This window comes from Mauremys mutica, chromosome 3 (assembly GCF_020497125.1).
Source record: "Mauremys mutica isolate MM-2020 ecotype Southern chromosome 3, ASM2049712v1, whole genome shotgun sequence".
In the NCBI taxonomy this organism is placed as follows: Eukaryota; Metazoa; Chordata; order Testudines; family Geoemydidae; genus Mauremys; species Mauremys mutica.
Genome location: NC_059074.1, coordinates 178,589,618 through 178,603,391, shown reverse-complemented (window position 1 = coordinate 178,603,391; position 13,774 = coordinate 178,589,618). Strand labels below are relative to the sequence as shown.

General features: G+C 44.0%; 1 protein-coding gene across 4 annotated transcripts in view; it reads right to left on the bottom strand.

Moving 5' to 3' along the window:
* The window catches only part of ASB3 (ankyrin repeat and SOCS box containing 3), a 116,470-nt gene that overhangs the window by 53,796 nt on the left and 48,900 nt on the right, over positions 1–13,774 (bottom strand). For all 4 annotated transcript variants that reach the window (XM_045009119.1, XM_045009118.1, XM_045009122.1 and 1 more), the window contains 2 exons: positions 6,287–6,498; positions 2,366–2,524 (listed from right to left, as the gene is read on the bottom strand). In XM_045009119.1, the coding sequence (XP_044865054.1) occupies positions 2,366–2,524; positions 6,287–6,482 (355 nt within the window). In that variant the 5' untranslated portion in view covers positions 6,483–6,498. The remainder of the gene's footprint in view (positions 1–2,365; positions 2,525–6,286; positions 6,499–13,774) is intronic.

Below are 13,774 nucleotides of genomic sequence, written 5' to 3'. Positions count from 1 at the left end.
AAGTTTTAACCTAAGCTGGTAAAAATAAGCATAGGGGGTCTTTCATGCCGGTCCCCACATCTGTACCCAGAGTTCAGAGTAGGGAAGGAACCTGACAAGTGCATTGGCAATTTTTTGCCCCAGAAGACCACTAAAATACTCTACAGGCTTACAAAGTAAAAAATAATCTTTAATATTTCAAAACACAGGAGCAAACCAATCATTTAACAAGAGCATATGTTTATTTTTTCTGTGGTACTGACACTGCACAGACATTGTTTACTAAAACCATAACCTTTTTTAGAGCATTCAATGCCAATCGAAAAAAAAATTACTCCCTTCAGTATATGAACAGTTTGATTCTCTTACAAATGCAGAAGGAATTTATATGTATAACTACTTTCAAAAGATAATGAGATTTCCCTACAAGTGTGCATCATTTGAAGAATGGAACTCACAATTAACACAAGCAAAATAAAGAAACCAATGAAATACAGAAAAGCAAAACAACAAAAGATGGCAAGAAAAAATGAAGTATGAATAAATTATCACTGCTTGCAAATATCAAATCTTCCACAATTTTCAATATTGATGAAAGTAGGCAAAAAAAGAATCTCTGATTCAGAGGAAAACATATCCCTGACTGATTGAAGAATATAAATAAAACAAATATCTTCACGAAAAATAATTAGTAACAGTTGCTCATGTTCATATTCCACCAATACAAACATGAAAATCCAGGAAATCCCTCGTTAATGGTCTGATCCTGTTCCTGACTTCAATGGTGCAGGATCGAGCCCTAAAACTTCAATGATCCCTTGCAGTGTATAGCTATGATTTCACCTTCTCCATGTTGCCACACCCACATCATAGCATAAGTGCATCCATCCTCCATTTCCACACAAAACATGCAACTTTTAACTGCAACATATTGAATGGTTTAAAATGGATGATTTACAATTGTTCAGAATGTTGAATTGGTGGTTAGTGTGCATGACAATGGGTTTTGTTGTTTTTTTTTAATTGAGAGCTATATTTAAGTGTTGGATTACAGTATGGTAAATGAAAAGAATTGTTTTAAGTGGAAATAGTCTGTAATAGTGTTTATCATTTTGAGAAGTTTCCATTTGTAATATTTCTAATTGTTTTATTTAGCTGATGTAAGTGAAGAAGTATGGGATGTTATGTTTTTTCAATAGCTGATGTCTGTGGTCAGAGTTAAGGTTGCATGTGCCCTGTGGAGACTGAAGAGGTATGTGAGCTGTGAATGTGAACAACAACGTAATCTAAAGAGGGCGAAATCATGGTTGTAGATTACAAGGAATGGCTGAAGACCTCCTTTAAGGATGAGTTTTTTCCTAAACTTAGAAATATCAAGAATATCAAGCTCTCTCTTCTGTGTTTTTCTGCAGAACTCTGTGGCAGACTGGAATAGGAACAGTTCTCAACTGAAGAAGTGATTTTGCAGAACCTTTCACAAAAAGAAATATTTCCTCCCAATTACTTATCAGGCATTTGAGTTAGGTAGTGTAAACATAAAATAAAATATGTTTTAAAAAGGGCTGACTAAAAATCCATTCCCCTGTCAGTTGCTCAAGTTTTGCTCTCCTACTCCTATGACCTCATAAGTCTTACTAGTCCTCCAGTCATCTGGCTTTGTGTATGGTATGGATTTTATTTTTTTTTTTAGCAAAAATGTCCTGCCATTGCTAACTCCAGCGAGGATCCATGATGAATATTGACCGTAGGAGCACTATCATAGACAAGGCTCCCGCAGCCAGTGACTCTTTAATACCATGTTGTCCAACTCAGCTTATGAAAGTTCTAATTAATAGGTTGTTTAAAAATGCTGGTGGCTGTAAGGATTTTGGCTTGGAGCTGCACTGAAGTTAACAATTTAAAGACAGGAAATTTTTCCCAACAACACCCAGCATAGTCCAGAAATATCAGTATGCTAATAGTATAAACAAACATGCACAAGTCTTCTAGGAGTAAGAGTGAACAGACCAAGAGTGGACAGACCTGAATTTCTAATGTAAGAGTAGGCAGGAATAAAACAAAACAAAGAAGACTTACATTTAAAAGTCATATAACTTCCAGTCTTTGTTTATATTTCAAAGAAACAAAAAGGGATAAAATAAAAAGTTTTCCACTTTGTGGGTTCCCTTTGAAAACATTGTTTGAAGCAGATGCAATTGAGATAGAAAAGGAGAAAAGTTAAAGAAGTTTTCAGCAACGTCTGCATCTCAGAACCAAAGGCATGCCACTATACAGGCCACAAAAGAACATGAAACTTGCTGGACAGTGAAAGAATTGTGGGGTAATACCATGACTTTTTCCACATATCCAGCACTGTCTGATTTTAAAATATATACATATACATTACCTAGGAATAGTGGAGTAGTTTCTTCATAAGTAACGTCATTAGTCTCAGCTCCTGCCTCCAAGAGAACATTGATGCTTTCCAAACATCCATTATTTGCAGAAAGATGTAATGCACATGTACCCTCAAATGTCTTTGATTTTATGTAGTTATCAGATGGAGCTAAGAATAAAAAGAATTTAAAAAGATTTTTCTAACATGAAATTCTAAAAAGGATAGTCACTTACCTTACTGGATTCCTGTGCCTTGGATCTCCCACCCAAGGGCACAAAGAGTGAAGCAGGCTCAACCATCCCTTAATTCCTTCACCAAGACACAATCTAGATGGTATAAGACTCCATGGTAGCAGAGAACAAGGGCAGATTGTAGAATCCATGCAGACAATACCTCTCTAGAACCACAGTTATTGTAACGTAAGTAACTGTTCTTTCTTCTCTGAGTGATTGTCCACATGGATTCGACTTCTGATCACTAGCAAGACCTCATAGTCAGGAGGTTGGTATTAGAAATCCTATTTAAATGATGACTGCAGGACAGCTTGGCCAAGGCAGGCATCAGATTTTTGAGGTTTCAACTGAGGAATAGTGTTGGCTGAAAGTGTAAACTGCATCCCACATCACTGCTCTGAAAACATAAGAAATAGGGATCCTTTTCAAAGAAGCTGCAGAAGCTACCTGAGCCCTGTTGGAATGGATTCTAACTAGCATGGGTGGATCTAAACTACCTATCGCTCAGCATGATTTAATACAGTCTAGGCCAGTGGATCTCAACCTTTTTTGAATCAGCCCTCCCTCCCCCGCAGCTTTATTTTTTTTTTAAAACTTGAAGTCTTCCATCCCCCTCATTTATAAAGTGGGATGTTCCAGTGTAATCTAGGTGGAACTGGAGCCATTAATACATTGATCTCAATAAAGTAATCAGTCCTTTGATTCTGCTGTCTAACCGTGCACAGGCTAGGAAACCTTTTAAAAGCACATACATCTAAATATCTGCAAAGTTTCCAGGCAGTAATTCTCAGTTTCAGCATCAGAGTGCTGGTGGGCACTGCGACTTTCTGTGCCAAGTCACAATGCCATCAGATGGCAGGGGGGGAGGATGACAATTTGCCCCAGGCCCCGGGCACCACAGGGGCCCTGCGAGCCGCTCCGGGTTTTCGGCAGCACTTCCCCGGCGGGCCCTTCACTCGCTCTGGGCCTTCGGCAGCGGAAGACTCGGAGTGAGTGAAGGACCCGCCGCTGAACTGCTGCCAAAGCCTTGGAGCGCCGCCCGGTGAGTACAAGCGCTGCAAGCGGCAGGGGAGAAAAAAAAAAGGCCGCGATCGGCAGCACTTAGGCTGCTCTACCAACGCTGCTTCATTTTTTGGCGGCAATTTGGCGGCGGGTCCTTCCCTCTGAGAGGGACCCGCCGCTGAATTGCTGCCGAAGACCCGGCCCTGCCCCAGGCCCCCTGAATCCTCTGGGTGGCCCTGTCAGATGGAGGGGCAGCCAGGCCGAATTTGGGTGAGTGGCATTGCAACCCAATACATTAGTGGGAAAGCTCACTGCATTCCTTTAGAAAGTCTGACACAAACACTGCTGTACTGATTTAGACCAATGTTTCTCAATGACCAGTCTGTGGACCAGCGCCAGTCCCTAAGATCTCTCTGACACAGCAAGCCAGTCCCTGGTATCAAAAAGGTTGAGAAACACTGATCTAGAAAATCTTTGGATAGCTATTGTCTGACTATTCACTCTATCTGGAAATGCTACAAACAGCCTGGCGAATTCCTGACGGGTCTTTTCTGTTGAAGTAACATAAGAGAGCACTAACCCCACCAAGGGGTCCAGTTTGGCTTCCCTTTGGTTTGAGCGAGGCTTGGGAAAGACAAGCAGCAGGTGAATCACATAATTTGAATGACAATCTGAGACCATTTTTGGTAAGAACTTTGGGTGAGTCACTGTCTTTATGCAACAATGTAAGGAAGGCTACCCATGAGGGCCTGAATTTCCCCTACCCTTTGAGCTGATGTATAGCAACTAAAAAGGCAGTTTAAATAGATAAATGATGTGAAGAGCAAGCTGCTCAGGGCTCAAAAGGGGTCCCCATTAAACCAACTAAAATTATACTGATGTTCCAAGAAGGAGGGGAGCTCCCAGACTGGGGGAAACATGAGTGAGGTCCCTGAAGAATCTAGCAACAGTAGGGTGGGAAATAGTACGGTGTGACCCTGAATAAGAGGATGATGAGCTGATTTTGCTATCAATTGTACCCTTATGCAGCTGATGGATAGCCCTGAATGCTTTAGGGATAGCAGATAGGAGCCTTGATTCCTATGGTTCAGGACTAAGGGAGTCAGGTGGAGTTCTGCTGCCCAAATAGGGAACACCTCTTCCATTTAGTTCACAGGTCATCCTATCAAGTCTTTTCTGCTATGCACAAGGCCCTTCATTTTCGGTATTTACCATTTTTACCAAAAATTTCCCAGATTTTATAAAAGTTATTTAAGTTTTTACCAATTTTCACACTAATTTTGAACCTCACAAATACATGAGAATACTGATTATGTTAAAAAAGACCAATATATTATATTATGTAGATGTGTTTATGTTACTAATCCATTAGTCTAAATGTAAATGAGACTATTAAAGTAAGGCAATGTAGTGGAAGGTACACATGCACATGTATGTATGTGTATTTCTAGGTTGACCAGATAGCAAGGGTGAAAAATCAGGATGGGGAGACAATAGGAGTGGGGGGTAATAGATTGCCTCTATATGACAAAACCCCAGTATTCGGACAGTCCCAATAACATCGGGACATCTGGTTACTCTATGGATGTCAGTGCTCGAGTCCTAAAAAAAAGGAAATGCTGGAACTCTGCAAAAGGAAAGATGGCAGATAGGTAACCTGGGCAGACCCCAGGACAATCCCCTGGACCCGACACCCAGTTCTAAAGTTACCGAGCTGCCATCTCTTTTTCCAGAATGGGGAGCTGGGTCAGAAGTACTCTTATATTTTTCTCTATTTTGTTTTTTTCTGTCCTCCCATTTCCCTAATATTAACCCTAACACTTACATCCAGAAAACTGTTGAAATTAATTTTGTACACCAATTTTCACCTGTTCTTTAGTTTTTGTAATAAAGATCAATACATTCCCTGAAAATGAGGGCCTTGGATATGCACCAATAAGTTCTGGACTTCAACTGAACAGCTTCTTCCGATGGTAGTTAACCAGACAGCATCCACGCTGTCAAACGCAACGATGCTGGGTTCAGATGTAAGATTTGACCTCTGTTATGGGAGCTCACATCAGGTAGGACAGTTAGTGTTACTGGGGACTGACAGACTCATGAGGTTGAAATACCAAAGTTGCCTGTAGGCCAAGTTAGGCCTAGTATGATCATTAATGCTGTACATGTACATTATCACCAGAGTCCATGAGATAAAGAAAGCCTGCGCTGTAAACCCCACTTGAACAGAATGTTTGGCATTTCCTGTTCCATCTGAAGTAAACAAGTCTATTCTGGCAACCTTAAATTTGGCATTTCCTAATTTATGAGTGCTTGACTTTGCAACCTAAATAACATTCTTTTAACATGGTTTTTTTATGTAATATAATAAGATAATTACTACTTCAGCACTGCAAACTCCACTTGGGATCTCAGAATTCGATCAGCAGTGCTTAACAATAGAGAAAACTTTTTTTTTTCCAGAAAAGTAAGAATATATATTTCAAAGACATCCATAGAGTATTCCTACCCTTGAGCAGAAAGGTGCCATTTTTATCATATATTTTTTCTGACCCTAACCACATTTAAATTCACAAAAGAAATCAGAAAGTGAATGAGGTTGGTTTATCTTATGTTACAGCACATTCTATTTATAGGGGAAGTGAGCAGGGAAAACAAAAATAACTTGCCTCATCTTGAATCAAGTTTTCCTTACCTGCATTAATTAACAGCTTCAGACATTCACTGGAGTTGTGAAATGCTGCTTCATGGATTGGCATCCACCCTCTGTTATCAGGAACATCAACGCTATATCCCTGTTTAATTAGTTTCCTCAAACTTTTGACATTTCCTTCTCTAGCTGCAAGTCCAACACTGGAGCATCTGTCTGAATAGGCCTCTGTGAAATTCATCCTTCCACAGCTCACTCTGAGAATAGAGGGCAAAAAAGTTACTATTAGTCAGCAAGTCTGTAATTACAACAGACAACATATTCTTAAAATCTGAGCCAAGATTGTCAGGTCTGCCCAGTTTAATTCATCTAATGGGAACTCCCTTTTGGGGTTAATTTTAGGCAGTATTTACACTATTGCCATCCTGGGAGGTAAAATTTTGCTTGTGTTTCAGTGACATTTAAAGTCTTTCTTCAAATTGTTTTGAAACTGGTTTATCTTGACACCATCCCTGGATAATACGTACTTTGCACTTATCCTTGAATGAAAGATACCATTTCTCAAATGCTTTACAAATTACTAATTTTTGAACACTCAAGACATACTTCATATTAACAACTAAAGACACAATCCTTGGGCCAAAAGAATATACAAACCTTCGGCCTGATCCTGCAATTAGAGGTGCACAGACCATTCCACCCATGTAGCATCTTACAGTTTTCAGTCAGGCTCTGCATGAATCTGACTGCAGATATACAGACATGAAACACGTGATACAGAGAAAATAGGTGAGGGTAAGCCAGGGTGGTCAAGTGACTAGGGTGCTAGCCTAAGACTTCAAAAATCCAGGTTCAATTCCCTACTCTGCCACAAACCTCCCATGTGACCTAGGACAAATTATTTAGGGCTTGTCTTCATTGCGAGCTAAATCCAGCTTCTGTAATCAATGCAGCAGGCATTGATTTAGGCTGTCTGGTGAAGACAAACTAAGTCAATGAGAGAGTGCTCTCCCATAGACTTTAGTACTCCACCTTCCCAAGAGGCAGAAGCTATATCAATGGGAGAGCATCATGTAGACATCTCTGTAAATTGATCTAAGCTATGTTGACTTAAGTTACGTAGCGTAACTTAAATCGACTTATCTTGTTAGTGTAGACCAGGCCTTAGTCTCGGTGCACTATCGTACTTTGCAGCCTCAGACGGGTATTGTGAGGATGAATACATTATAGAATGTGAGATGTTCATGCCCAGATTTTTAAAAGGTAGTTAAGGCATGCTCTGCTCATCATTGCAAAGCTTAAAGTGATTGAAACTATGTCTTCCCTACCGCAGTAAGTCATAGAATCATAGAATATTAGGGTTGGAAGAAACCTCAGGAGGTCATCTAGTCCAATCTCCTGCTCAAAGCAGGACCAACACCAACTAAATCATCCAAGCCAGGGCTTTGTCAAGCTGGGCCTTAAAAACCTCTAAGGATGGAGATTCCACCACCTCCCTAGGTAACCCATTCCAGCGCTTCACCACCCTCCTAGTGAAACAGTGTTTCCTGATATCCAACCTAGACCTCCCCCACAGAAACTTGAGACCATTGCTTCTTGTTCTGTCATCTGCCACCACTGAGAACAGCCTAGCTCCAGCATCTTTGAACCCTCCTTCAGGTAGCTGAAGGCTGTTATCAAATCCCCCCTCTCTCTTCTCTTCTGCAGACTGAACAAGCCCAGTTCCCTCAGCCTCTCCTCATAAGTCACGTAACCTAGCCCCCTGATCATTTTCGTTGCCCTACGCTGGACTCTCTCCAATTTTCATATCCCTTCTGTAGTGGGGGACCAAAACTGGACACAATAATCCAGGTGTGGCCTCACCAGTGCCGAATAGAGGGGAATAATCACTTCCCTCAATCTGCTGGCAATGCCCCTACTAATACAGCTCAATAGGCCGTTGGCCTTCTTGGCAACAAGGGCACACTGCTGACTCATATCCAGCTTCTCATCCACTGTAATCCCCAGGTCCTTTTCTGCAGAACTGCTGCTTAGCCAGTCAGCCCCCAGCCTGTAGCGGTGCATGGGATTCTTCCTTCCTAAGTGCAGGACTCTCCACTTGTCCTTGTTGAACCTCATTAGATTTCTGTTGGCCTAATCCTCTAATTTGTCTAGGTCACTCTGGACCCTATCCCTACCCTCCAGCGTATCTACCTCTTCCCCAGCTTAGTGTCATCTGCAAACTTGCTGAGGGAGCAATTCATCCCATCATCCAGATCATTAATAAAGATGTTGAACAAAACCGGTCCAGGACCGACACCTGGGGCACTCCACTTGATACCAGCTGTCAACTAGACATTGAGCCGTTGATCACTACCCGTTGAGCCCGACAATTTAGCCAGCTTTCTATCCATCTTATAGTCCATTCATCCAATCCATACTTTTTTAACTTGCTGGCAAGAATACTGTGGGAGACCATATCAAAAGCTTTGCTAAAGTCAAGATATATCATGTCCACCACTTTCCCCATATCCACAGAGCTAGTTATCTCATCATAGAAGGCAATTAGGTTGGTCAGGCATGACTTGCCCTTGGTGAATCCATGTTGACTGTTCCTGATATCCTTCCTCTCCTCCAAGTGCTTCAAAATGGATTCCTTGAGGACTTGCTCCATGATTTTGCTGGGGACTGAAGTGAGACTGACCGATCTGTAGTTTTTCTCTTTCTTACCTTTTTTAAATATGGGCACTATATTTGCCTTTTTCCAATCGTCTGAGACCTCCCCCGACTGCCACAAATTTTCAGAGATAATGGTCAATGGCTCTGCAATCAGATCAGCCAACTCCCTATGTGAATAATGTAGCTGGAGTCAATGTAGCTTAGGTCGACTTACCACGGGGTCCACACTACGCTGGGTCGATAGGAGACACTCCCCCATCAACTTACCTTACTCTTCTCATTCGGGGTAGAGTAGTGGGGTCGACTCCACTACACCCGCTAAATCGACCCCAGTGCAACAATCCCCGGAGCGTCGATTCAGGGGAGCGGTAGTGCAGACATAGCCTTAGACAGCTACGTCCTATTTCAAAAAGTGACTTAGTCATGGAGACTTAGCTGTCTACATCATTTAGGTCTTGTAATGCTGAGCAGAGCAATGCCTTAAATACCTTTATATTATTACAGTAATGGGGGGAAAATATATACCTGATATACCTCAGGGGTTACAATAATAAGAACATGAGGTTACTCAGGCAAGATATTTGCACAGCTTGATGATTCCATTACATCAGATTGCTTGTTTGTCAGTTATATTATTAACTTTCTTCTTGTTTGCAACTTGACAAGAGTGAGATTTTTAAGAGTGATCTGGAAAAAACACAGTTACCTACCTTTCATAACTGTTGTTCTTCAAGATGTGTTGCTCATGTCCATTCCAAGTAGGTGTGTGCACACCCTGTGTACAGTCATTGGAAGGTTTTTCCCCCTAGTGCAGGGGTCAGCAACCTTTCAGAAGTGGTGTGCCGAGTCTTCATTTATTCACTCTAATTTAAGGTTTCGCGTGCCGGCAATACATTTTAACGTTTTAGAAGGTCTCTTTCTATAAGTCTATAATATATAACTAAACTATTGTTGTATGTAAAGTAAATAAGGTTTTTAAAATGTTTAAGAAGCTTCATTTAAAGTTAAATTAAAATGCAGAGCCCCCCAGACCAGTGGCCAGGGCCCGGGCAGTGTGAGTGCCGCTGAAAATCAGCTCATGTGCCACCTTCGGCACACGTGCCATAGGTTGCCTACCCCTGCCTTAGTGGTACCAGTCAGGTCGGCTGTGGAGCCCCTTGGAGTGGCATCCTTATGGCAGTTATATAGGTCCCTGCCAACCCGCCGTCTCTTCTTGCCGGATACTCCAACAGAGGGGAGGTGGGTGGATCTTGGAATGGACATGAGCAACACATCTCGAAGTACAACAGTTACGAAAGGTAGGTAACTGTTTTTTCTTCTTCGAGTGATTGCTCATGTCAATTCCAAGTAGCTGACACCCTAGCAGCCCCCAGAAGACAGGTCGGAGTTCACAGAGTTGCAAACTGTAGCACGGCTGTAACACTACCACGTTGCTGCCCTGCAGATGTCCTGAACGGGGACTTGTGCCAGAAATGCTGCAGATGAAGCATACGCTCTTGTGGAGTGTGCTGCCAATGCTTGGGCTGGAATCTTTGCTAGGTCATAGCACATTCTGATACAGGCCATCATCCAAGAAGAGACTCTCTGGGATGAAACAGGGAGACCCTTCATTCTTTCGGCAATAGTGATGAAGAGCTACATCGACTTCCTAAACGGCTTTGTTCGCTCAATGTAAAAGGCTAACGGCTGTCTAACGTCCAGGAAATGAAGTATGCATTCCCTGTCGTTGGCGTGCGGCTTAGGGTAAAACACAGCCAGAAGGATGTCCTGATTTGCATGAAATTGCGAAACTACCTTGGGAGGAAAGCTGGGTGCGGCTGCAATTGTACCTTGTTCTTATAAAACACGGAATAAGGGGGCTCGGACATCAAAGCCTTGAGCTCAGACACCCTCCTCGCTGATGTTATAGCCATTAGGAATACCACTTTCCAAGAAAGGTAGAGTAGCAAGCATGTTTGCTAGGGGCTCAAAGGGTGGGTCCATGAGCCTTGAGAGCACCAGGTTAAGATCCCATGGAGGGATCAGCTGTTTTACTTGGGGGTACAGTCTGTCCAACCCCTTGAGGAAACAGCCAACCATAGGGTTAGCAAACACTGAGTGGCCCATTGAGACAAGATGGAAAGCCGAAATTGCCACAACGTGCACCTTTACTGACGAGACTGCCAGCCCGTTGTTTCAGGAGAAGTAAGTAGTCCAGGATAAAGGGAATCGAGGACTACAATGAACGAGTACCTTTCTGGAGGGACCAAATGGAAAATCTCTTCCACTTTGCCAGATAAGTGGCGCGAGTGGAAGGTTTCTTGCTGCCTAGGAGAACCTCCCTAGCTGAGTCTGAGCAGGTAAGTTTTAGCGGGTTCAGCCATGGAGTTTCCATGCTATGAGATGGAGACACTCTAAGTTGGGGTGCTGGAGGCAGCCGTTGTCCTGCATGATCAAGTCCAGAACCAGGGGAAAAATCATGGGTATATCCACTAACAGGTCCAGCAGCGTGGTGAACCAGTGCTGACGTGGCCACGCTGGTGCTATTAAGATTAACTACGCTTTCTCTCGCCGGACCTTGGGGAGGACCTCATGGACTATAAAGTGGGTGCATAACTGGCTGGATAACTGTACTCAGAGAGAAGTTATTAATGATTCCCAATCCTGCTGGAAAGGTATAACAAGTGGGGTTCCGCAGGGGTCTGTTTTGGGACCGGCTCTGTTCAATATCTTCATCAACGACTTAGATATTGGCATAGAAAGTACGCTTATTAAGTTTGCAGATGATACCAAACTGGGAGGGATTGCAACTGCTTTGGAGGACAGGGTCATAATTCAAAATGATCTGGACAAATTGGAGAAATGGTCTGAGGTAAATAGGATGAAGTTTAACAAAGACAAATGCAAAGTGCTCCACTTAGGAAGGAAAAATCAGTTTCACACATAAAAAATGGGAAGAGACTGTCTAGGAAGGAGTACGGCAGAAAGGGATCTAGGGGTTATAGTGGACCACAAGCTAAATATGAGTCAACAGTGTGATGCTGTTGCAAAAAAAGCAAACGTGATTCTGGGACACATTAACAGGTGTGTTGTGAGCAAGACACGAGAAGTCATTCTTCTGCTCTACTCTGCGCTGGTTAGGCCTCAACTGGAGTATTGTGTCCAGTTCTGGGCACCGCATTTCAAGAAAGATGTGGAGAAATTGGAGAGGGTCCAGAGAAGAGCAACAAGAATGATTAAAGGTCTTGAGAACATGACCTATGAAGGAAGGCTGAAAGAACTGGGTTTGTTTAGTTTGGAAAAGAGAAGACTGAGGGTACGTCTACACTACAAGACTATTTCGAATCTACTTAATTCGAATTTGTGGAATCGACCTTATGAAGTCGAATTTGTGTATCCACACTAAATACACTAATTCGACTGTCTGAGTCCACAGTAACGGGGCCAGCGTCGACTTTGGAAGCGGTGCACTATGGGAAGCTATCCCACAGTTCCCACAGTCCCCGCTGCCCAGTGGAATGCGGGGTAGAGCCCCCAATGCCTGCTGGGGGAAAAAATGTGTCGAGGGTGGTTTTGGGTAACTGTCATCATTGAACCGTCACTCCCGCCCTCTCTCCTTGAAAGCGCCGGCGGGAAATCTGTTCGCGCCCTTCTCTGGTCGGTTACAGCTCGGACGCCACAGCACTGCGAGCATGGAGCCCGCTGCGATCATCGCTGCACTTATGGCCGTTGTCAACTCCTCGCACCTTATCGTCCACCTCTTCCACAGTCAGCTGCTGAGAAATCGGGTGAGGAGGCTCCGGCAGTGCGGTGAGGACAGGAAGTCACAGAGTGGCGCAGACCTCTCACAAAGCAGGGTACGCCGCGCAGTGGAGATCATGGTGGCAATGGGTCAAGTTCATGGTGTGGAACGGCGATTCTGGACCCGGGAAACAAGCACGGACTGGTGGGACCGCATAGTGCTGCAGGTCTGGGATGAATCACAGTGGCTGCGAAACTTCAGGATGCGTAAGGGCACTTTCCTTGAACTCTGTGACTTGCTGTCCCCTGCCCTGAAGCGCCAGGACACCCGGATGCGAGCAGCCCTGACTGTGCAGAAGCGAGTGGCCATAGCCCTCTGGAAACTTGCAACGCCAGACAGCGACCGGTCAGTAGCGAACCACTTTGGCGTGGGCAAATCTACCGTAGGGCTTGCTGTGATTCAAGTAGCCCACGCAATCGTTGAGCAACTGTTTTCAAATGTAGTGACCCTGGGAAACGTCCAGGTCGTCATAGATGGCTTCGGCGCGATGGGATTCCCAAACTGCGGTGGGGCTATAGATGGCACTCACATCCCTATCCTGGGAACGGCCCACCAGGCCAGCGAGTACATTAACCGAAAGGGCTACTTTTCTATGGTGCTGCAAGCACTGGTGGACCATAGGGGACGTTTTACCAACATCTACGTCGGGTGGCCGGGCAAGGTTCATGACGCGCGTGTGTTCAGGAACTCTGGTCTGTTTAAACGCCTCCAGGCAGGTAGTTTCTTCCCGGACCACAAAATAACGGTTGGGGATGTGCAGATGCCTACAGTGATCCTCGGGGACCCAGCCTACCCGCTAATGCCCTGGCTCATGAATCCCTATACAGGTGCCTTGGACAGTGAGAAGGAACTCTTCAACTACCGGCTGAGCAAGTGCAGAATGGTGGTGGAGTGTGCTTTCGGACGTCTCAAGGGGAGATGGCGGAGCTTACTGACTCGCTCGGAGCTCAGCGAAAAAAATATCCCCGTTATTATTGCTGCTTGCTGTGTGCTCCACAATCTCTGTGAGAGCAAGGGGGAGACCTTTATTGCGGGATGGGAGGTTGAGGCCAATCGCCTGGCTGCTGATTACGCTCAGCCAGAAAGCCGTGCCG